Raw genomic sequence first — 24,572 nt, forward strand, 5'->3', positions numbered from 1 at the left:
GTCTCCAAAAGTATATGTCCATTATGTGCTAGCTTTATTTTGCATTCATGCTTTGGGTTTTTTCCTTTTTTCATTTATAACCAACAGGGTTTTTTTTAATTTATTTTCCTTCTTTTTTCCTTTTTTTTTCAATTACAGGTTCATGGTCACTGCATGTGCAGACATAATACCAAAGGATTAAACTGTGAGCAGTGTTTGGATTTCTACCATGACTTACCCTGGCGCCCTGCTGAAGGTCGCAATAGTAACGCATGCAAAAGTGAGTTGCAGTAAAATGCAGAACTGGGTGCCATGAGCTTTACATGCTGTTACTTGTGCTTGTGTGTAAAAGTCTTCATGTTCTTTGGCTGTCACAGAGTGCAACTGCAATGGCCACTCCAGCCAGTGCCACTTTGACATGGCTGTGTACATGACGACGGGGAACACCAGCGGTGGGGTGTGTGACGACTGCCAGCACAACACTGTGGGACGCAACTGTGAGCAGTGCAAGCCCTTCTACTTCCAGCACCCGGAGAGAGATCTGCGGGACCCTGACGTCTGTGAGCGTAAGTGCAGCCCCACTCGGCAGCCTGGGAATGGCCTTGGGATCCCTGAGCAAAGGTGGTTGTCTTGGAGGTCTTGAGTGAGCCTTGGCTGGGTTTTGTTTTCTCTTTGAGAGACATTTACCCAGTCCTTGTGTGTCCAACCCATGTCATGTCTAATACTTGCAGGAGTGACAGTTTTTCTACACAGAGCTGAATTTCAGTAATTCAGTGTGAGACTTGTCCTTTAATTTTGTAGCAGTTAATAAAACACATGTGGTGCTTCCTTCTTAGCTTGCAACTGTGACCCAGCTGGCTCCCAAAATGGGGGGATCTGTGACCGCTACACTGATTTCTCCACCGGCCTCATTGCTGGACAGTGCCGTTGTAAATTATTTGTCCAGGGGGAGCGTTGTGACCTCTGCAAAGAAGGTTTCTATGGCCTGAGTGCTGATGACCCAGCGGGCTGTCAGTGTGAGTAAAAACGTATGTTCCTTTATGTGTGATCAAAAGCTCTTTGAGGAGCTGTTAGTGCCAGGAGAAGTTGGTTTGTGGGATGGATTTTTTTTTTTTTTCATGTTTTGGCTAAAGAAAAACATTACTGTAGATTTGACCTAGCTTTCAGTCCACCAGCCTTTAAAATGCAGTTTGCCATTTGATCCTTCTAGTGTATTCAGTGGAAATAGCATAATCTTCCTTATTCCTTTTCAATTATAAGCCTCTAGGCCAGGAAAGTTTTACTGGGATGGGTGGTGGGCAAAGAACAAAATTAATTTCTATAATGGGGAATTGAGGAGAAACTTTAATGTATATATTTAAGTTGAACACTGTCTAAAATACGAATCCAGTCCTGCTTTTGACCTGCTATTTGTATTTCCCAATCCAGCTTGTGCGTGTAATCCTCTGGGTACCCACCCCGGGGGGAATCCTTGTGATTCGGAGACAGGAAACTGCTATTGTAAGCGTCTGGTGACAGGAAAGCAGTGCAATCAATGTCTGGCAAGTAGCTCATTGTAAAATAAATTAGGCAACACTGGTGTGAGGGAGGCTGGAGTGTGGGAAGCATGGAGCAAGGTGCTGGCCACTGTCTCTGACTGCCTACTAGCCCATGCATGGCATTCAGGCTGTGGAGGGCACCTTGGGCTGTCAGGAGCCATGAAATGTGGCGTATTTTGGGGACCTGGGATGCATGTCAAGGCAGACAAGAGCCTCCAGTCTAATTCCTGGGACCATAAGGAGTGAGACATTGGGATACCTGTGGTTGCTCTGAAAATGAGGGATCTAGGGCTGTTCTGCTGAAGTCATTGCTGGGGTGAAAGATGAAATGGTCAGGGAAACTTACCAAAAAATTGCTTTCTAAACTGGCCATTATTTTAGGCAGGGATTATTTCATACACATACATTTCCATGTAGTGTTTATGCATGCTGGAGTGTTACAGAAACACACTGTCAGATAACTGGATGTCTTTATACAAACACTGAGAAACTCTTATCTAGCAGTGAATTGCACGGAAAAGCCAAACAAGTCTGTCTGTCTGTCTATCCAGCAAGCAAGTTGCAGAGTAGCAGTCCTGCAAGGGCAGTGCCCTACACAAATACTCACTGCCCCATGTGTGGCTCTCTTGCCCTTGAAATGGTCAACAAGGTGGGAGGAGAGCAGGTAGGGAAGTGGTGTTGGTGCTTAGGGGGTAGGCCCACAACCAGGGGAGCAGGATTCATGGGTTGTGGGGCAGTCTGGGATAGCTTGTGCTCTGTTTAAAAATGTGCCTTTGGGTTAGATGGAACTAAGTGTGCACCAGGTTACAGCGCCGGTGATGTTTTCTCCTGCAGCCTGAGCACTGGGGCCTGAGCAACGACATGGATGGATGTCGGCCGTGCGACTGCGACCAGGGAGGAGCACTGAACAACAAGTGAGTCTCAGCCCAGTTACTCTCCTGTAATCGTTCACCCAGTTTCATGTTTTTGCAACCACAGCATCCAGGGCTCAGTGTGCTCTGGGGGAGGATGTTTGATACCATCTTTCTGCTTCAGAAGGTGGTAGATCTTGATTGTAGCAAGGGTGATGCGGCATCCATGTGTCTTCTGTGCTGAGCAGCCTCTGTTTGCCACTGGTGCAGGTGAACATGTAAAACTATTTTAGTGTAGCCCTGCCTTTGTCAGCCAAGGTAGGAGCCAGATGTGGATTAAGCTCTTCCTTGGCTGTTACCCATGGCATAACCATGGTTGTTAAAAAGCTTTGCTCTTACAGGATGAAAGCAGGAATCGGGCAGTGACATGGACAGGCTGGTCTTGCTTTGCTCCCAGATCACCCTTTGCCCAATCTTTCCTCCCACTGCTGCTAGGGGAAGCATGCTAGCTGCACAGTACTGCTCTGTTGCCCCAGAGGTGCTGCGTGGGGTGGGATGTGGACCTGGAAGTGGCCACTGAGGAGGCGGACATTTTTTAGAGAAAGTTGTAGGTTTTGAATATGTATCCATCAGTATCTGCATGGAAAGTAGTGGCTTAGATGCCCTGTCAGTGGGGTGCTGGGTAGCCAGATTGCTTCTCTGACCAGAGCAGTTCTCTGTGTGCTAGGTGTGTGTCCAACCCCTGACATGTCAACAGCAGCACGTTCTTTTCCTTTTTTTTTTTTTTTCCTCTCCCCTTCCTTCCACAAACCCTTTGAAATGTCATGCTTTTGTCTAAAGCCACAGAAGTTTCCCAAGGGGGTCAAAGAACTCTTTCCCTCTGAAGCCCATGGGACAATGCTGGGGGAGTGTGGGACTCGTCTTGGTGTGCCTCCCATAGGTCGTCACAGCCTACGGACACCCATCTGCATCAGGGATTGCCGTGGGAATGTCCCACAGGCCATCTCTCCTGTCTGCTCCCAAGTGAATTATTAGCCCTTGGCAGACAGCAGTGTGGATGTTAGGGATTATTTACTCCCCCGTGCTTGCCCCTGCGCACATATGGGTTACACCACACAGCTCATAACAGCTCCCCCAGCACAGCTGCTTCCAGGGCTTTGGGGTAACAGCCCAGCCTGTTTCCCATGCACTGAACCCAGCGATTGCAAAACCATGTGGGGAGGGGACGTGCAGCATCCTGGCATGGGCAGGCAGCAGCTGTGCTTTCCTCCAGCCACAGGAGAGCCGCAAAGCCCAGCTCTGGCTCCTGACTTCACTCTCTCACGTCATCAGGAAGGGGGAGCTTTGCCCTCCTTGGGGCTCCTCAGCTGCTGAATTGCTGCTTTCTGGCTCCCATTCAGGGTGTGGGATGCTGTGCCTCGCCCAGAATTCATCCCTGTGGTGTAACCCAGGTGGTGGAGTTATTGTCTCCCTGGAGGGAAAACTTCCCAGCTCCTCTTCTGGGACAGCTAAGGCACTTCTGGCATCTCAAAGTGAACATTTAAGTGAATCTCTGCAACTTCAAAACCACTTTAGGTTAAAAATTACTCATTGTCTGGAGGCTTGAGGAGTCTGGAGATTGTTCATGGAAACCACAGGCATTTACCTTTAGAAAATGTTTTTATATCATACTCAAAGCTAAAGAAAGAGGTGTAGTTTGATGGACCAAAAAAACTTCCTTTGAAAAAGTGTGATTGGATGTGTGCAAAATTGCAATGTGCTTGAGGGATCTTCAATGGATGCAGGATGCAGGGCAGACACTCTGGGGACAATAAAACAGCCGAAAGCAGTTTGGGGATAGAGCTGTACTGAGTAAAGAAAATGGCTCATTATGAAAGAACAGGAAATCTGTGTGTCACTCTGGACAGACCTTCTGGTGATGGCCCTGACTGTTCCATGTCACTGGTTGTGTCTGTCCTACTCTAAAGCAGCCCTGTGTAGCTGCTGATGGTGACCTGTCTGGATGCTGTGCAGCAAGTGAGAGCAGCTCAGCATCCTGGGGCATGTAGGGTCATGCATGTTCTTGCTCTGCCTGAGACCATACAAACCGATATGCTGCCTGTGTGGCTTGCAGGAGCCAAAGGCTGCCCTCGGCTTCAGGGCAGATGTGCCTGTTGGCTGTATCTGGTAGCAAGTCAGAATCCCAGGGTGCCTGTGTCCCAGGGAACCACTGCATCCATAGCATGAAATCCTCTTGTCACCCAAACAGAGGAAACTATTTGCAAACTGCCCACTGGAATGGTCCTGGTCCATGCTTGCTTCCAGCCTGAGCCTAGATGTTGCTTTGGAGTGTGATAGCTGGGTTGGACCAGGTCTGTACTTCCAACTGTGCTGCCATGTTAGTAGTGCAGGTGGCCCAGCTGCAGAGCCCAGGAGCATCTCCTGTCTGCTGTGTTCAGAAGTGCTTCTTCTCCTGTGTTATTTAAAATGTCAAAGCAGAAGACAGCTCCAACATTGTCTCAGCATAGCCGGGATCTGTTGTAAATTCATTGCTCTTCCATTTTAGCTGCTCAAGTGAATCTGGCCAATGTGAATGCCGGCCCCACATGTTTGGACGTCAGTGCAACCAAGTGGAGCCTGGCTATTACTTCATTTCACTTGATCATTACCTCTACGAGGCAGAGGAAGCCAACTTGGGTCCTGTGAGTATCAGTTTTAGTGGTCTGGACTGTCTGGAGAGTTGTGGGAAAGTTGTTTCACCAGTTGGCTCTTGGAGGAGTCTTTTATACCCTGTGTGTTTTGCAATTAAAATATAGAAAACACAAAACCAAAATGTATCAGAAAACCATTTGCCTATAGCTTTTCAATCTTAGTCACAATAAATAATGGAATAATTGAGAGAGGAGGATTTGCAATTCTTCTTTTTAAACCTGTTTTTGATCATGACTGTACAGTTTGTTTTCTGCCACCATCCCTCTCTGTACCCACTGCATGTGTACCTACCACATCCACTTCTCTTATCTCTAGAGGTAGGACACAGACACTGGCTCTTCTCTTTGGTGGCACTTCACTAGGAGTGAACAAAGCACATATTTAAGCACATTGACACACTTTTTATAGTTTCTGTACACCAGTAACATGCCTAAAACCATATTGGTTGTGCAAAATACTGTTTTTGTAAGTGAGGTTGCCTCTAGTTTGTTTTGCCTGCTGGCATGGTACAACAGGATCTCTGGCTTTCTGTTGCCCATCACACAGCCTTGCTTTCAATTCATTAATAGCAGCTAGGTGATCATATCATTCACTTTTGCCTCCAGCAAGGAATCAGGGAGATGGAAATAATTGTTTCTCTAAAGAAGCAGATCCTTGACTGCCTACAATCAGGGTACTTGGTGCCCTAATTTATTTATTTTGAGCAAAATGCAGCCACTTTGCAGTTTCAGCCAAGGCAGAGGATTTTTGCTCTCATATCAGAAATGGAAGACAGCACAGAACAGAATTTGTACCACAGCAGAGGGCACATGGCCTAGCACATGGTTTTTGGTGCATTTGTGTCCACCCAGCTGTAGCGGTGGTACCCAAGGCCATTCCAAGGCTCAGGGATGGAAGAGCCTGGCACAAAAATCCACTCCAGACAGAGCAAGGGGATGTGCTGCTGGCTTGCCTTTTGAATCCTTCAGAACAAACAATTTTAAAAAGCACCAATATTGAAAAGCTTTCTCACAAATCTGATGATAGAATAAAACTCTGAATTCCCAAGTAGGGGCCCAACACAAGACAAAATGCAGTGGCACAGAGTTACAGGGATTGACAAGCAGTGCCAAGCCCCTGTGCTCCTACAGCTGCACGCCCTTGCTCACTTCCTGCCTACCATCCTTTCTGGGGAGCTCTGATCTTTGTGCAAAGTCAGAGGCTAAAAACTTACAGCCAAGTTCTATTCAAAGAGTGTGAGAATACATGATGGGACATCCTGAAGTGATATGTATATATGTAGACATTTCCTTGCATTTTATCCCTTTCTACTGAAGCAGCTTCCTTAGGAATTCACAGGATGTTGTTCTATGGAGAGAACTATTTGTGGATACAGATACACTTGAAACAGGAAATTTGAACAGCATGTTTCTGTTTTCTGTTACCTTTTTCCTCTTCTTTGCTTTATATAAAAAACAGATAAAAAACCTGACACCTCAGACTGAGAAGGGTGACCACGTGTTGATTTGGCTGTTATACCTGTCAATGATTAGGATCTCTGTTCTTTAGTGACACCGTGTTCATTGAAGCCATAATCTGCTTTTCCAATGTTATTTTGAGCAGTGGCTTGCTTTGAAACAGCCTGGTGTAACCAGGAAGCAATTAGCACTCAGGCTTGGGTGGTTAATGGAACTGTGATGTGCCACCGCAGTGAATCCTACTGCCACAAGTACAATGTGGAAATCTGTATGGTAAATGAGATGTCATAGCTCGTAAATTAGTTACTCACAACAAGTTTTTAAATTTCATTCTGCACCATAGGAGAGAAATAAATTAAGAGTTGTACAGTTTTGTTTTGCTTTATCTCTCTTGCATTTGTTACGTTGTTAAGTGAAAGGGCAATGGTGTGCACACATATGGATTTAAAAGAGAATTTGTGTTGTCTGGGATGCAAACAGTGGATACTGCAATCCAGAAGTCATCCATCAGCAAAACCCCACACTTCATGTATTCCCATGGGACTTGCAAATCTAATGGATCAGTATTGAAATATCTGTTCCCTGTCTTGTAGGGAGTGAACATAATAGAGCGCCAGTACACACCAGACCGCACACCGTCATGGACAGGCATAGGATTTGTGAGAGTCCCTGAGGGGTCGTACCTGGAATTCCACATTGACAACATCCCCTACTCCATGGAGTATGATGTTCTGATCCGCTACGAGCCGCAGGTGGGTCTGTGAGTATGGGCATTGCTTCCTCCCAGCAGGTGCTGGCTGTCCTGGTGCACAACTGACAAGAGCCTGGCACTTTAGGGAGTCATCAGGGCTCAAAGACAAGGACAGGTGCTCAGTTAAATGTCTGAGATGTGTGAAAATCCAAAATGATGTTGAGTATTTCTAGCACTATTTGTTCTAGAGTTTGTTTTACTATTGCATTGTTTCAGCACCTGTTTAATGAGCAAATTAAAAAGCAGCAAGTCCCATCAGGACAGATTAAACTATAAATCTGTTATTGGCCAGACGGGCATTGTGCACCTTAGGAAGCAAATTGCCTATCTTGGATGTTAAATGCCTGTAGCCAAGAGTTTGCAAGAAGTTGGCTTTGATAATTCACAGAGTAAAGGGAAGGAGAAAAATGCCATCTCCTTGCCTAGAGTTTGGCAGCAACTAACTGCAGTGAACACTCAGATACAGGACTCAGAGGTGAGAGGAGGTCACCAAACCCCCTCCCTGGTGATGCCATGATGCAGATGGGGCTGCTGGCCACCTGCTCCTTGCTCTCAGCCCACACCTGCAGCTGGTAGATGCCCCATTGATGCTGCAGCTGTAGCCCACATACTCCCTAAAGCACAGTGACCACGCAGTCTGTGCTCATGCTTTTCCTGGCCTGAGCTCTGGATGCTTCCAGGGGTTTATGATTAATACTTGATGCTGATGAGCCTTCTTTTTTCCCTAGTTGCCTGATCAGTGGGAAAAAGCTGTGATCAGTGTCTCGCGCCCAGGCAAGATTCCCACAGGCAGCCGATGTGGCAACACAGTTCCTGATGATGATAATCAAGTGATCTCACTGCCACCTGGATCCAGGTTGGTAAAACTGGATAGACAAAAGGAGAGGAAAAAAAATATTTAAAAATGGAAGTACGATAATGTCACATTTCTAGTTTGCTGTAATCTCTATGAAAATAGATGCAAATTAATTTCCAGTGGGTAATAAAAGCCACATTTAGTAGTGTGTCTGTAGACTGAGAGCTTTTAAGTTTATTCTCATTTTCTCATATGGTTTGCTCACTGAGTAAAGGGAGGGGGTGGTGTTTGCACAGCCTGTGAGTGAACATTGATTCGACTCTTTACCTTGCTGATAACCTTTCTTGGTTCTGACTTCCACAAGCCTCCAAACCGCCTCTCTCACATCACAGCTTTTGTTCTGTTGGGTCTTGGCTGCTTTCTGTTATCTTGATTGCTTTATAGGGGCACCTGAAATGCTTTACAGTGCCGTGCGTTTGAAGTAAGGACTGTTTCCTGTTCCTCATTCAGATACGTTGTTCTCCCACGGCCCGTGTGCTTCGAGAAGGGGCTGAATTACACCATCCGCCTGGAGCTGCCCCAGTACTCCTCGGTGGATATGGAGACAGAGAACCCGTACACACTCATTGACTCTGTGAGCAGAATTTATTTCAGGGATGCTCTTAAAAGCCTGGATATTTGCATCTCCTCTGGCATGTGTCTGTGTAAATTCAAAGTAGTATTTTGCAGCATTGCTCCTTACAGCTGAAGTCAGATTTCAACTGAACAATATAATGCAGCATAGGTTTCTTCAAAAGTTCCTCAAAGTATGTGAGTTGTTTTTCTGCTAAGAGGCTTTTGAGGTATTTTTCAGGACTGCAGCTAGTCCACAGACATATAGTTTCTTTCGGGAGGCTAATGTGTGTTATGTAGGTCATGAAAATCAATGACAGTGTCAATCTTCTTTAGAATGGATAGAATTTGGTAGATTTGGTAAGAATTTGTCAGATACCAGAAGTATTCCACCAAAACTAGAGAAATACTGTCATTTGCCTTCCAAATTCTGTCTGGCTGTTTGCTTTTTAGCCAAAAAAAGGTTAGAAACTGGGATAATACTGAATTTTCACAATTTTGGTGGAGGCTGTTTATAAGTGGTAACACTTTTGTCATTGTAAAATTATTTTGTAGCTTGTTCTCATGCCATACTGCAAATCGCTGGACATATTCACAGTGGGAGGCTCGGGCGAAGACGTGGTCACAAACAGCGCTTGGGAAACCTTCCAAAGATACCGGTGTTTGGAAAACAGCAGGAGTGTTGTGAAAACTCCCATGACAGATGTCTGCAAGAACATAATATTCAGCATTTCTGCACTACTGCATGAGACTGCATTATGTACGTAACCATCTACTCGTAGGGCAAGCTGTGCATGGGAGCTGGATGGCGCTTGCAGGCAGAGCAGTCTGCATGGGGAAGGCGTGTACATGGGATGAGGCAGGGCATACATGTCCTGTGCCACAGTGCTCACTCTTTCCAATGTTTTTCTCTGCTCAGCATGCCAGTGTGACCCTCAGGGCTCCCTGAGTTCAGTGTGTGACCCCAATGGAGGACAGTGCCAGTGTCGTCCCAACGTTGTTGGAAGACAGTGCGACAGATGTGCCCCTGGCACCTTTGGGTTTGGGCCGAGTGGATGCCGACGTATGTTAAACCCTTGGCTCTTGGGCTGTGCTGTTGTTGGGGCTCTGAGTTTATGGCTTGTCCTGGAAACTCAGCTCCTCTCCCGCTCTCCTTGCAGCGTGTGAGTGCCACATCCGAGGCTCTTACAACACCTTCTGTGATGTGGAGACAGGCCAGTGCCACTGCTTCCCTGGGGTGTACGGGCGGCAGTGCGACCGCTGCCTGCCCAGCTTCTGGGGCTTCCCCAGCTGCCAGCCCTGCCACTGCAATGGCCACGCTGATGACTGCAACCCCTACACCGGGGAGTGCCTGAGCTGCCGAGACCACACAGCCGGACACAACTGTGAGAGGTATGGCATGTGCGCCCTTTCCCTGGCCCCTCTTCTTCCCCACAGCAGGGTGGGCACAGCAGCTGTTCCTCTCTGGTGCTGATGCTCAGGCAGGTGTTAAGCCACAGGAAAAGTCCCTGGGCCCGGGGAGTCAGAGAAGTACTTGTGGTTCTGGAGATTGGTGGCAGGGGGATCCCCTCTTCCCTGCCCGCAAGCTCGCACCTCACAGCAGTACCTGCATAAGTGACCAAGAGTACGCTGCGGGACCCCAGGCCCTTAGTGAGCCATTGCAAGTCTTCTGAGAGGCCTCGCAGTGGCAAGGCTGACATCCAACCTTGGATCTCCTATGCTGGTGTAAACCAGGCAAATTTGTGTCTGTGGACACAGCTGCTAGGAGCTTGAGTGGTAAGGGAGAGCCATAAGGATATTTCTGCCCTTTGCTTCCTCACAGTGGTAGAAAATCTGAGCTTAGTCACAGCAAGGCCTGCAGTGTGTTTGCCTGCAGTCCCTGCATGCTGTGTACCCTGTCGTGCAGGTGCCAGGCTGGCTACTATGGAGACCCCATCCTGGGATCTGGTGACCACTGCCGCCCCTGCCCTTGCCCTGACGGCCCCGAGAGTGGACGCCAGTTTGCCAGTGGCTGTTACCAGGATCCAGTCACACTGCAAGTCGTGTGCGTCTGTAGCGTGGGATACATAGGTACTTGGTGGGAGTATGGAGGGGTGGCTGGTTGGATTGAACCTCTCAGGGAGAGGGTATGTTCATATGGGCTAGATGTGACCACAGCACCAGCATCAGTGGGTTGTTGCTGGGGGTTGCCTCACATGGAAGGTGCCAGGGCAGAGTGGCTTGGGTGTGTTATGCCAGCATGACCGTGACCCTCATCTCCATCAGTGTGGCAAGGGATGACCAGTGTTCAGCAAAGGGTGGGCAGGACAGCACTGAAACCAAGGGGATAAGCAGCGTGCCTTGGTGCCCTGGGTGGTACCATCCATGCTCTGCACCAAGTTGCCACGGTCTCACCAAGGGCTGTCTCTGTTTCTTTAAACATGATCCAGTTAATGCCCCCCAATAAAGGTCTTTATTGCCTTGCCGGTTATGGGCTGTGCACTGGGAGCAGCGATGGCAATTCCCACTGTGCCTGTTTGTTCAAACAGGCAGTCGATGTGATGAATGTGCGTCTGGCTTCTTTGGGAGCCCCGATGAGGTTGGCGGCGCCTGCCAGCCGTGTCAGTGCAACAACAACATCGACACCACTGACCCAGAGGCCTGTGACAAGAGGACCGGAGCATGTGTGAAGTGCCTCTATCACACCGAGGGTGAAAACTGCCACCTCTGCAGAGAGGGCTACTACGGGAGTGCCCTGCAGCAGGACTGCAGAAGTGAGTGGACTGCAGCCCCAGCACCCCTTGTCGGGGGCAGCAGTGGCCACCTGAACGCTTTTTGCCTGGGAGCATTTGGGGTGGAGGAAAAACTTCTTTACTTCCAGCTGGAGTTGCCTGCAGCTGGGTGGGGCTCCTGACCGGGAGGGGGGCCCTTTACTCTTGAGAGGGAAGACAGAGACAGCACTTACATTTGCTGAAAGGAGGGGGATTTTGCAGGATGGGGGCTTTTTATTCTCTTGATACTGGTCTCTGTTTCTCTCTACTCCAGAGATAAGGCGGGGGGGGGGTTGGCTTTTGTTTATACCACATCCCTGCAGGTGTGGTTGGGCAGTGGCAATGGGGGCCATGATAGGAAGCTGAAATGGGTGTTGGGGAGGCAGACCCACCTCTCCTGCAGCATCAGGCACAGCCCAGCGGGACAGACTGGTCACTGGGCAGCTGAGCTCGCTGTTGGCCATTTGGCCACTTCAAGCAGATCTGCCACTATAGGTGACTGATGAGAGCTGGGCAGACCTGGGCTTTGGTTGTACAGAGGGAGGAATGGAGAAGAGCAGGGAGGGCTGGGTTGCTTGAAGTGGCTGCTGGGGCAGAAGCTATAGAGATGGCTAGCCATGGGACATGAGGAGGGCTGTTGAGCAGTGCTGGGTGCCATTCAGTGTTGGGTCAGCCGGGCCTGGCCACTAGTATTGGGACATGCCAACATCTGCCCACACCCCTGCAGACTCAGAAAATAAACTAGATGTGAAGTGAGGGCAGTCTGGTAGCGGGGGGCAGGTCGACATGGAGGTGCCATGCTCTTTCTCTCACAGAGTGCGTCTGCAATTACCTGGGCACTGTCCGGGAGGACTGCGAGGGCTCGGAGAGCTGCCGCTGCGAGGCGGCCACGGGGCAGTGCCGGTGCCTCCCGAACGTGGTGGGGCAGACCTGTGACCGCTGTGCCCCCCACACGTGGCGGCTGGCCAGCGGCACTGGCTGCGAGCAGTGCGACTGCGACCCCGCGCGCTCCCTCGGCCCTGCCTGCAACGAGGTGAGGGAGCACAGGTGTGTGCCACAGGCTTGGCCTCTGCTCTGGTGCAGGGTCGAGCTGCTGAGAGGCTCATGTCTCCTGATGGGTTTGTGTTTTGGCTTCGGCAGTTCACAGGACAGTGCCACTGCATGCCAGGTTTTGGAGGCCGGACCTGCCGGGAGTGCCAGGAGCTCTTCTGGGGTGACCCAAGCGTGGAGTGCTTAGGTGAGTCCAACCTTGGTGCCTGCTCCACCTGTTCCTTTTGGAAATGTCTGTGTGGCTGGGCACACCATCGCCAGGACACCCCTGCTAGGAGCAGCCCACTTGAGCCTTGGAATAGAGGGAAAAAGGCATGGTAGGGTCTGCCCTGGGGTTTTGATGCCTTGTGGGATAGGACATGTGGCAGGAGCCCAGCCCTGTGCTTGTCTGTGTTTTTCTAGTCTGACCTTTATTTAGAAACAAACCTCTCTGCTTAGAAGAAACTCTTAAGGGTAAGGTTGCAATGCTGTCAGGTAAGCCAGCATGATAACAAAAACATATCACAAGCATTTGAGTTTGAGAACTGGTCTGGAAACCAGTTTCCTTTGCCTTTCAGTTGTGTGTAGCTCAAGACCACCAGCTCTTGTGTCTTCTTATGGAGACTGGAGGTTTTTTATTTAGGAGACTTTCCTTATATTTCAGATGAAAATAAACGAGAAAGCAGAGACCATGCAGCAGGATAGCCATAGCTACATGCTGTAAAACAGAGCACCATGGAGTAGGCTGTTTAGAAAACTGGATGGCCTGTGTCCTTTCATTATAAACAAGTCTGTTCGTTAGCTGGAAAAGAAACTTCAAACATAGTCCAGACCAGAACAAACTTGTAGCTCTGATCTGTTCAAATAGAACCCTTTGCCAGTAGGGTTTGCAATAGATTAAGTTATTTTTTCCTGCAGGGAGGAATGTGCTTGCTTCGGTCTTTAATAAATCCCTTACAATAGAGATACCTTAGAGCCCATTATCTTGGTAGATAGGCAGGTCACAGCTACTTGGTTACTGCAGCAGATGAAAGGACTGGGGAATTGTTCCAGTTCCTGAGTACATATTGGGTTTCTTGGGGGAATGGCTGCCTTTCGAGAGGCTGTGAGTGTTCTGACACGGTAAGGGGTGTGCTGACCCTGCTGGCTCCAGGGCAGGGCTTGTCTCTTGGTATCAGTTGTCTCCATCGGGTTCATTGATGGAGACCATCTGCATACCTTATCAGCAGGATTTTGCAGCATACCGTCTTTTCTGATCTCTCTGGAGTTTCTGCTGTCTTTTGAACATGTGATAACCTGTTTTAATGTTTCTGAAGTAAAGAGAGAATATATTCTTCAGAGGCTCTTTTTACTGTGCAAGATCTACACTCCCAGTCTGCCATCCCTTCTGTGCCCTAGTGACAGAGGAGACTCCTTCAGGTGGAAAGGCAGATTTTCCTTCATGATTACATCCAACAGGAGGTCTCTGTGGCATGCCCAGGGCTGAGCAGTGGCAGCCTGTGGCATGATGCACTGGACAGGCTCCAAGCGTGTGCTTGCTCATGGAATACATCCAGCTGGGTGGTGCTGCAGACTCTTCCCGGTGTGGTGGGGTCAGTGCCTCCTGCCTGTCTCCTATCTTTCCTTGGCAAGAAGACAATTGACTTCTCAGCCCTCAATTAGCCCCAGGGAGTGAGTGGTGATGTTCAGGCTGGCAGACCTGCAGCTGCTGCGTGGGCAGGTAGCAGTTCTCAGGGGTGCACGGGTTACAAGCAAACTGGAAAACTCTGATGTTTAAGGAGCTGCTGAGCAGTGCCCCTGGAAAACAGCTGGGATCTGGCCTGCAGCCAAAGTGAAGCTGGAACTGAGACAAGGCTTTGTCACAGACGTCTGCTCCAGTTGCAGGGAACATGTGGACTCTTGCCATGGCATTTGCCACCTGGCATGTTCTTGCTGGCCCAAGCAGCCAGTATGGGCACAATGTGTGCTGCATTCAGGAGCAAAATAGAAACCAGTCTGGATAGGGAAGAACAAAAACTCTGAACCATGTGAGTGTGGACACAGTCTTCACTGAGCTGATGCAAAGGCGTGGACATTGCTCCCAAGGACTCCAGCGTGGGATCCTCCACTCTCTAGGGGAAGTGGCTTCTGCTCAAGGTTGAAAACCACAGAGTGAATCAACTACTCCGAGGATGGTGATGTGTGATCTCTTCACATGATGTCTTCAGGTTGCTGGCATCAAGAAACACAAGCTCCTGATGAGAAATGGGAACCATACTGCTCATGCTGCTTTTACAACCTCTACAATACTAAAAATTCCCAAGCACCTGCAAATAAGCTCTGGACATAGCTGTGCAGAGATTTGCAAAGTGACCCATCTAGGACAGGCTGGAGGCTGCAGCTCTCCATGGGTTCTCAGGCACTTGCAGCAGCAGTGAGTTGTGGATGTGGGCCAGGGTCCCAGTACACTCCACTGGAAACCAGGCTCTAGGGCACTCTTCCCTGCCATCCCCATTGCTGCCTGTGATGTCTTTTCTAGAAACCTTGGTAAGATCAGACATGGTGAAGCAGAAACCAGGGAAGGCAGGTTTTTGTACCTGGTCTGGGCGCTTTGATTTACAGTCTGTGTGCCCCCCTGCTGTGGAGAAAAAGTGTCATCTGATGTCTCCTCTCTGAGTGTCCACAGATCACACTGGCACCACACTGCTGGGGCAAGCTGAGGTAGGTGCCTGTATTTGGGCAGCTTATTTAGGCAGAACCTACAGCACTGGGTGCACTTCAGCACCCACAAATGTCCACTGGGAATTATACACCACAGAGAGCCAGTGGGCTGGGTCTTCAGAGACTGCTTACTCCCTGTGCTTTGAAAAAGCACAGCAGTCTCTCACTGCATTTAAAATAATACCTGAAACGAGCACAGCAGAAGCAGAGGATGGGGAAAAGCTCAGCATTTCTCTCTTGGCCTCATGCAGGTTCCTGGGAAGACTACAGTGGGCAAGAGCTGTGCTGTGAGCATTGCCTGCTCTGGGGGCAGGGCCAGCCCCTTGGCAGGACTCTTCTGCCATTGCTGCAGCCTCGAGCTGTCTGCAGCTCTGCATGAGCCTGCGCATGAATGTGTGCGTAAAAATCCTCCCTGAGGTAGTAAATAATGGCACTACAGAGTTCATCAAATTCATGTCTCCCAGGCATTCTGCTGGAGCTTTTCCAAAGCCTGGCAACTAAAGTGCAGGACTCAGCATGCCGAGTTCTGCACCAGTTTCAACCCACAAAGCCTCCAGCAGAAGGCTCCAGGCTCCTTGGAAGCCAGAGATGTGGAGTGGCTGCAGATGCAGCTGAAACAGTGCCTTTGCACAGTAGATACTTAAAGTTTATGTTTGATCTAATATGAAGATTACAATTCTACTTCCATTACTGTTGTAATAAATTGAACAAGCAGACTGAAGTGCAGTTAGTAGGAGGTACTGTGTGAGATTGGAAGTTAGGTGATGTTGCTATAGCCCCTTCACAAGAAGCATGTCTTGTGTTGGACATGAGTATCAAGCCCTATTGTAAAATTAAATTGAACTGTGATGAAAATAGTCACTTTTTTTTGTCAAATACATACTGCTTACATTGACAAGAATGTTATTTTTCCTAGTTTTTAGTCCTTGTTATGTGGCTGGTGCAGAAACAGCTGTTCAATGAAAATTACCCTCTTGCCATTTAAGAATAAGTTTTGTAGTCTTAAAATTTGACACCTGGGTCTTAAACTATTCACATAGGCTGCTTTTACAGGGGGTGTTTTTGGTGTTGAGAGAAGGTTACCAGATGTCTTGTTTCTTTCTTGTTTCTGTGAGAAGTGTCTAAAGGAAATCAGATAAATTATATACTGAAGAAAATGTAATTTTCACTTTGAGTTTCATAATTTTAATTGACCTAGTGTCATAAAATATTGTAATGTGTATTGATTGTTTCCAGAAAACCATCCTTTTGGCATGGTCTGCTAGCATGTTACGATGTAGCACAACTCCAGTAATTTTAGGCTGGGATCTTATCTTAACATTCCTACTGAAAATCATAATGCTGAGGAGTTAGCACTATACTTGCAGGGTAACTTGAATCAATAGCTGATTATTCAGAAGAAATTTGCTAGCTCTGCAAAACTTCCAACCTTACAAATTGTTGAATGGTTTTCTTATCACAGTGCCCCACTACCCCTGGGAAATGATGCCAGGAAATCATGTTTGAACAAAACCTGTGTGTTTTTTCTGTGGGGGAGTTAAACATTTGATGCTCACCGCCCTCAGTCTCAAGTAGTAAAAAAATATTTCTGGAAAAGTTATTTCTAGCCAGTGTAGGATGATGTGTAACACTTGTTCAATCCTGGCACCCCCCAGTAAGGAATTGAACACTGATACTGGTCTTCATACAGCCCATTCAGTATCCATTCTATCATCTCTGCTATTAAGTGCTCTGACACACCTGAGTTTGAATTACGTGATGTGCAAATATACTGCATATTGAATTACAGTAGTTTAAATGGAAGTGAGTTCTAAATATTTAAAATCAGATTAAAAGATAGCAGAGCTGTCAGAGTAGGTGAAAGAGCAATTCATAGAGCCTTTTGAGCTTAAAGCAAACCTCTCAAGCTAGTTATTTGCTTCTTTTGGATTTCTCCTCTTAGGTTTTTACATGACTGCATTTGGTATACATGTTTGAGTGTTACTTCTGTCTTTGGCATCAGGAAAAAGCAGCAGGAGAAATGCACTGATGAAGCTGATACAAAAATTACCCATGGATCTTCAGTGTATGCATGCACATACATGCACATGCTTTTGTAAACAGATACAGCTACAATCCTTTATACTCATAATCTGATAATCAGCAGATCCTGACTAAAGAATTTGGCTAAAACTTTTCCTGTCAAAAATATGATTTGCCTGAAGTTGAAGTATGCCACAGAAAAATTGCTGATTGAGTTACACACTCAGTTAAAGAAAACAATACGCCTAGTTCCAAAATGACATTTCAAAACAGAAACCTATTGTTTAATTTAGTAAATGCTCCTTTGAAAACCCTTAAATCTTGGGCCAACAATTTCCAAAGAAAAATCCTTCTTTTCCCCCACTGTGTTTTCCATGGGAGGTACTGCAATGTCCTGCCCTGCTTACATTTTGAAGCCTGTCTAACACTGATCTTCTGTGCAAGCAGCCATTTCTGTGTTAACTTTCAGCCTTTCACCTTGGCTTTGGGCCATCTGTCTGCATGAAGGGACACTAATCAACCATTTGTCTTGAAGGCATTTCCAACTCAAAGTGGTCAAGGCATACAAGTATTTTGATGTAAACTCCATCTGTTTGATTTTGCAGTGCAAAATGAACTACTTTCCCAGTTTCTTGTCATGTAAGCATAAGGAAGCCACATAAAAGGAGTTTACAGGACTTTGTCTTTCCTTATACCACATATACTCTGATAAGTAGAGTATGAAGCTGTTGAGCTACATCTGAAACATTTCTGTATTCCTAGATGTGCCTGTGTGTTTCTTGTTCTTGAAAAAAATCAGATTAACCAGAAACACTTGCACTGGATGTGTTGTATTGCTTGGGTCTTACATCAGACTTAGGAGTGTGCTGGTTGGAGCCAAAATCTCCTGAGCAAAGCATGACTTTGAAGGTTGTGTGTGAGTTAGCCTGTTTGGGTACAGCAGAAGCAAAACTGCTGTAACAGCAGTCTCAGTACTGGACTGCTTCTGAGTCACACGATGGCCGTAGGAATAGCTGGACATAACAAAGGAGGTGCTGGAGAAACAAGAGCTCTGCTGTGCCAAGAAGTGATGGTGCAGTACTTTGGTCAAACACAATACTGGGCATGATGGGCTGGATCATTCTGACATGGTGTTTGCTCTGTTTATAGCAGGTGATAGGAATCAAGGTATCTCTGGTATTCACATTCCAGTTCATTGGCAGTGATAATTGAATGTCACAGGAATTTTTTTGGTGCATGTGCAACCACCATCATGAATGATGAATGCATAACTCAGTTGTTATTCCATGAGGTATTTGCCAATCCTGTGCCAGTCTTTTCCAGTCTGTGCCAGCTTGGAGGTCCTCCTTTCCTTTCACATACATCCTGCCACTGTCACTATGTTTTTGTTCTTTCAGGATGAAGTCATGCCCTTCAGTCAAAGAGACTGAAGCCGGTGGGTTCTTGGCAGACAGGCATTGCCTGAGGCAGAGGTGAAAGCTGGCAGTGAGCTATTTGCCTGGTGGACTGCAGTGTTCAAGGTGCTCCTTGCTACCTAGAAGGCTTTACATGATCTTGCCTTGGGCTTGCTTTCCATCTCTTGAGAACTGGCCACAACTGAAGTGAGTGGAGGGTTTGACCCCCACCATGGCATAACAGGAAGGTGCTCTTCTTCAGTGGCCTTGAATGTGCTCCTTGCTGGGGGTTAAACTGCCTGGTGCTGGTGTCCAGGGCACAAGGTACAGGACTCAACCACTAGAGGTGTTAGAGGTATTTAGGGGTGAAAGCTGGTATGGTCCTATATATGGCTAATGTCTTGGGAAGAGCATGAAGAAGAGGAAGAGGAATATGAAACCAGCACTTTTGAAAACCATTTTATATATATTTCAGTCAGGGGACTGAAGTAATTCAGAGCCAGGATTGCTTGCTTCTGGGCTTGATAAAAAAATCTTAAAATGGAGGAATAACAGTAATGTTTCTAGCTGCCTTGTACAATTTTCTCATGGTCCTGCAAAGCTTGATTTGGGAGTTTTGTAGGACTGGATTCTTCTAACTGTTGTGCTGCATTTAGAATAAATTTCTTCTTTGCTCTTATCATCCCCCAGCAGGGAGCTGTGGAGTTTGGGTTTTCACTTTGCAAACAGTACGTCAGTGCCTAAATTCTTCTCTCTTTTTCCTTGGTTTCTTTCTGATTTCAGAGATTTTGAAATCCACTTCACCATGTAAATGCTACTGAAGCTATGTCATCTGCTTTTCCTGAACATGCAGGTATTCAGGAGTAGAATTACCAACATGGGGTTAGGGTTTTTTGCTTTTCACATTAAGCCTTTTAAATCCGCAAGTAAATATAGTGATCTGATTTGCCAGCAGCAAGTACTCATGTAACTTGATCAGACCTCAGGATCTTTGAGAAAAACCACATGCCATTTAGCCTCTTTCTATACAGAAGAATTTAGACAATTCATCATTATACCAAGGGCCTTATTAGTTGACAGAAGGGTTAACTGACCTTCAAACAGGAACTCAACGGTTTGCCTGCAGGGAACATATTCCATGGTGAGTTGACTACTTAAGCACTTTCGATGTAAAGTAAAAACAATCTCTTGTGTCAGGGTATAATTCAAAGAACAAAGGACCGTTTTGCTCAATTGTGCAGGCAGCAGAAGTTATTTTTGTCTCTTGCCTATCATATTCACATTGTACAAGAAAGTCGTTTTGTTGAGGAGTGATTTGTTCTGCTGAGGCTCTTTGTGTGATTTTTGAACTGAAGACCACCACTGTGTTCTGGCATTGAAGCAAACAATGTACAGTCTTGAAAACAGCTTTGTGTTTTGCCCTATTTTCAAGGGGGCATTTGCTTTGGGTGTGTGAATTGATTTATGGGCCCTTTTGAGCCATTTAACCTCCTTTGAGAAAGCCTGGTAAATGGATGCGTAAGGGAGGGGTTTTATCAGGTATGCCAGTCCTTTTCCTGTTTAAGGAACATGTGCTTGACCTGCTTCGAGTGTATTCTGCTATAATGATAGGTAGATGATGTACATATTTTCAAAGCTTCTCTTTTTGTTGCTTGCTGCTGTCTTTTTATTAAAAGGTTTGCATGTTGGTGGTGTCTCCTGCTGCCTCCTGTAATTAAGGAGGTCAAGTGGCAGCCTCGCTGCATGGAAACGCTTTCTGATAGCGTTACTGTGTACAAAGCGTGTCTATGCTTTCAGCAGTGACACTGCATCCCTAAGTTAATTGACTAGCTTCTCTCTGAAGTGGGTTAGTGCCTGCCAAAGAAGTGCATTTCATGAAGGTGTGAACTCTGAAGTTGGTGCTCAAAGTGTGAAATAATTTTAAAAATTTATAAATCTGTTAAGTGTCCTCATTTTCTCTGAGGGTGACATTGAGGGTGACAAACAGCATGTAGGCTGTTGGTTGTTAATACTTCAAACACTACAGGGCTGCTCATAACCACATTCTTTGTTCTAGTCTGCTTTTCACTGCCAGATTTTTTCTGATTTTCTGTATACCCAAAATGTCAGCCCAGTGCCCAGCCTCCTCAATGTGTGTTGTGAATATTTTCCCACTGTCTATGGCAGGAGCATGTTCTCAGCCAGTCCGTGTACCTCTGCCTAGAAGATCTCACCAGAGCTTTTGCTCCATAGATTTTTCCTGTTCTTGGAAGCCAATTCAGCTTTTAGCACCCACAGCACCTTACAGAAGAGAGCTCCTCCACTTAACCAAGTGCTGTGTAACCAGTTATGTCCTTTTAGTGTGCTGTTGTGGGAGGTGCAGGGGAAGGTGGCTGGGTTTTGATCTGCAGGATTCCTCACTTGACTGTTACTCCTCTGCTGGAGGAGAATATGTAAAACAGTAAATGGTTGTTCTTAGTTCAATTTTTCTTTTTCACTCATGGCTTGCTCTTAAACCCTCTGCTATGTCTTGCCTGCCATTTCTTTTCCTGTCCCGAGAGCCTTGCTCTACTCAATCTTCATTGCAGGAGAGAAACTGGGATCTTTGTTTTCAGTTGCTATCCAGCTGACATCTGAATATTGCAACAAGCAGTGTCCACCCTTGCTCCGTCATTGTCTGTACTTCCAAGATGTGCAAGTCCTGGTCTCCCCTAGAGTTATTTCCCCACCTCTCACCCCTTTCTCCCTCACACTTGATTTCTCCATACACAAGTGATACATCCATAATTAGCTTTCTATAATTCAGACATTGACCATCTCTATACTCACCACTTTATTATAACTGATTTTTCTTCCACCGTGCCAACGTCACAGTAATTTCCCTCTCCATGGCCTTCACATGTGCCTTTTTTCTTCTCTCAGCATGTGATTGCAATCCTCGTGGCATCCAGACCCCACAGTGTGACCGTGCCACTGGGCAGTGCATCTGCAGTGAGGGGGTGGAAGGGCTGCACTGTGACAAGTGCTCCCGGGGCTACTCAGGCTTCTTCCCTGACTGCGTGCCGTGCCACCAGTGCTTTGCCCTCTGGGATGTGATCATCAGCGAGCTGGCTAATAGGACCCAGCAGTTCTTGGACAGGGCGAATACCCTCAAAATCACTGGAGTCACTGGCCCATACCAGCAGACGCTCAACACACTGGAGGAGAAGCTCACTGAAATTAAAACCATCATCGCTCAAAATCCAGCTGCTGAGCCCCTGAAGAACATTGGGAGCCTCTTCGAAGAAGCGGAGTGAGTACAGTTGTAGTTACATGAATAAGTCTGTCCTGAGAAGGAGTGGGAGTTCCAGTGAGTTGGATTTACTTGTGACTGGTGTCCCCATGCTGGGCTGAGGGCACTCCTGCTCCTCTGGCTGGCTGAGGGTGCTGTGGCTCCTGGGCTGCTGAAGCACCTGGCCATGCTCAGAACTGGCAGGGAGTGCCCATCCCGGGGGCAGAGACCTGGCCAGGGCAGGCAGGAGCAGTGCAGTGCTGGGCTGGGGTTGTCCTGCTCTCACTGCTCTCCAGGCAGCTAATTACCAGGGAGCCACTCATGCTTGCCTTGTGCTGCCCCAGGGCAAAGGACAAACGCTGCTATTATGTGAGAGAATTAAGAGGGGGAGAGATTAAATTCCTGGATTTCCAAGTGTAGCTGATGAGTTGGAAACTTGGGCTCCTTTCCGCACTCTGAGCATGTGTTGGGGGAAGTACCGGATTTATAACAAGGATTGTTTCCATTTTTCTCAGGGTAGAAGCCTTGTATTTTCTTTTAGGGCTAAGCTTACAAAAGATGGTAGTCTGGAGATGGGGCAGTCCAACATTAAGCAGGATTACAGAGGCTTTCTAGCCGTATCTGCAACTGCTCCAACTTGCTTGTGCATTGTAAAGGGAACTGCACAAAGCAAAGGGGTGAGGATCAAAGCACAAATGTCTCAATTAGGAATAGTTTGTGTCCTACAGCTCCCCTCCCTCCTGCTGGAGAGCTGGGGGTTGCTGCTGCTTCTGGGCTCTGTGTGTATTGAGGGAGGTCAGAACAGCTGAGGAGCTGCTTTTCCCTAACATACCTTTTGTGTATCTGTTCTTGCTCCTCTGGCTGTATATAAAAGTACTGGGCTTTGGAGGAGTCCTGGAAAACAGCAGGCTGTTGGGCTATTGAGAGAGCTGTAAATTGATCTAGATCTTACATACTGCATTAATTCTTTCAGAATGAGGAAATACTGGGCTTGATGGGATCACCATGCATGGGAATAGCTTCCTATGCCCACTTCTGTTCCACAGCAGCCTTGACATGTAATACTCACTTCCTTTTAGGGTTATCCCACTAGCTAAAGCCTGCTCCGTGGCTCACTGAGTGAATGCTTAGAGCAGGAGGCTTTCCTACAAAACCCTGGTGAAGAGGGATCTTTACTGAAGAGTTTAAAGAATCCATTGTGTTAAAACTAAGGCTCCCCCTCCCTGCTTCCTGAAGTTCAAATCTGTCCGATGAGCTTGTAGTAATCAAAACTACATTTGAGCTGTGTGGGATGGGAAGCAAATTATGTATGGATCATAGTAGTCAACTCTGACCTATGCAGTTGCCATGATACAAGAGCATTACACCAGTCCTCTGGAATCTGCCTCCTGTTAATATCTTACACAAAGCAGCTGTTTTCTGAGTAATTTGGTGCTTTGGGTTCATAAATGTGCTGTAGATTAAAAAGTAGTTTTGTATAATAAAGGAAACAAAACAGTATTCTAGGTAGGCATGTTGCTACAAATCACTCAGAGCTCCACTGGGGGAGGACAGGTCTTGCCATGGGAGAAGCTGGGTACATCTCTAGCCACCACACTCCAGTGAAGTACGTGCATATGACCCTTCTTCCTCCCCACGTTGAGTCCTGTGCCTGTTTTACAGAAAGCTGACAGCAGATGTTACAGTTAAGATAGCTGACATAGAAGAAAACCTATCAGCCTTAGCAGCAAAGAGCAACAGCACAGACACAGACCTGAGCACGCTGGAGACAGATGCCAAAAGTCTTGACCACATTGTGAAGGAGCTTGCAGAGCAGCTAGAGTTCATCAAGATCTCTGATGTTCGGGGTAAGTGTTGCAGGGAGGGGAAGAAAGCAGCAGGGTGGCCAAAGATTTAATTAGTGCATGGGTTTAAGTAGCGGATTAATCTTCTAACTTGTAATAAAACACAGTTCCTCAGGGATAGGTTCTTTCTGTGCATTAGCAGAGTTGCTGATGCAGCAGGAATTTTTGCCCCCTCACCCTGTCTCTCTTCCTCGGCACATTGCAAAGCTGTCTCAAATTACTGGGGCACAGAATCATCTTAAGGTGTCATGCTGAACACATTGTAGATGAGACACAGCAGAAGAAAGTGCACCACAGATTTCAAGATATGCCTGGACATCCCTCGTGCTCCCCTCAGTCTGTTCAATTGCTGTTTCTGGGTGAAAAAAAAAAGAGCTCGTGGTAAAGGGCCCAGTTCTTCTGAGCCACCCAAGCCTTGCATGTCCATTGGCAGATTGAAATGGGCCAAGAATCAAAATTTGCTGAAGGAGGAGGAATGTCACCCAATTATTTGTAAATTTGGAAAGCTGACTTCAAAGACAGTATTTTGAATTTTTCTTATAAATTTCCTGGTTGCACAAAGTCTGAGATTGTTTCCAGTGATCATGGGAGATTTCAGAGTGAGGCGAGTAGCATGTAGAACAAGGGAGTCCCTGACTTTTGGTATTCTGCAGAGGAAAGCTGCCCCAGGATGCAGAGTATAGCCACCCCCATAGGGTCCCTCACACCCACACAAGGCCTCTCTAGGAGTTGTCCAAAATCAACAGTTCTAAAAATCATCATCTTTCCTCAAGCAGTTGTTTCTTAGGAAAGCTCTGACTAGTTTCCAAGCAGTGACTCCATAAGCCAGACATCCCAGGGCAAGCAGTAAGAATTAATGGGATAAGGGAATCCTTAGAAAACAGACTGTTCCCCTAAAAACCTTAAAA

The 24,572-nt window shown here is 47.0% G+C and overlaps 1 protein-coding gene across 1 annotated transcript in view; it reads left to right on the forward strand.

The window, feature by feature from the left end:
• Positions 1 to 24,572, forward strand: part of LOC131591917 (laminin subunit beta-1-like) — a 42,644-nt gene that overhangs the window by 10,324 nt on the left and 7,748 nt on the right. The window contains exons 8-25 of the mRNA XM_058863037.1: positions 139 to 259; positions 357 to 545; positions 816 to 995; positions 1,408 to 1,520; positions 2,352 to 2,431; positions 4,914 to 5,049; positions 7,110 to 7,268; positions 7,996 to 8,123; positions 8,574 to 8,697; positions 9,231 to 9,435; positions 9,595 to 9,738; positions 9,836 to 10,067; positions 10,582 to 10,745; positions 11,204 to 11,428; positions 12,241 to 12,458; positions 12,566 to 12,662; positions 21,472 to 21,841; positions 23,483 to 23,667. Of these exons, the coding sequence (XP_058719020.1) occupies positions 139 to 259; positions 357 to 545; positions 816 to 995; positions 1,408 to 1,520; positions 2,352 to 2,431; positions 4,914 to 5,049; positions 7,110 to 7,268; positions 7,996 to 8,123; positions 8,574 to 8,697; positions 9,231 to 9,435; positions 9,595 to 9,738; positions 9,836 to 10,067; positions 10,582 to 10,745; positions 11,204 to 11,428; positions 12,241 to 12,458; positions 12,566 to 12,662; positions 21,472 to 21,841; positions 23,483 to 23,667 (3,070 nt within the window). The remainder of the gene's footprint in view (positions 1 to 138; positions 260 to 356; positions 546 to 815; positions 996 to 1,407; positions 1,521 to 2,351; positions 2,432 to 4,913; positions 5,050 to 7,109; positions 7,269 to 7,995; positions 8,124 to 8,573; positions 8,698 to 9,230; positions 9,436 to 9,594; positions 9,739 to 9,835; positions 10,068 to 10,581; positions 10,746 to 11,203; positions 11,429 to 12,240; positions 12,459 to 12,565; positions 12,663 to 21,471; positions 21,842 to 23,482; positions 23,668 to 24,572) is intronic.

The sequence above is a fragment of the Poecile atricapillus genome, chromosome W (genome assembly GCF_030490865.1).
Source record: "Poecile atricapillus isolate bPoeAtr1 chromosome W, bPoeAtr1.hap1, whole genome shotgun sequence".
Taxonomy (NCBI): Eukaryota; Metazoa; Chordata; class Aves; order Passeriformes; family Paridae; genus Poecile; species Poecile atricapillus.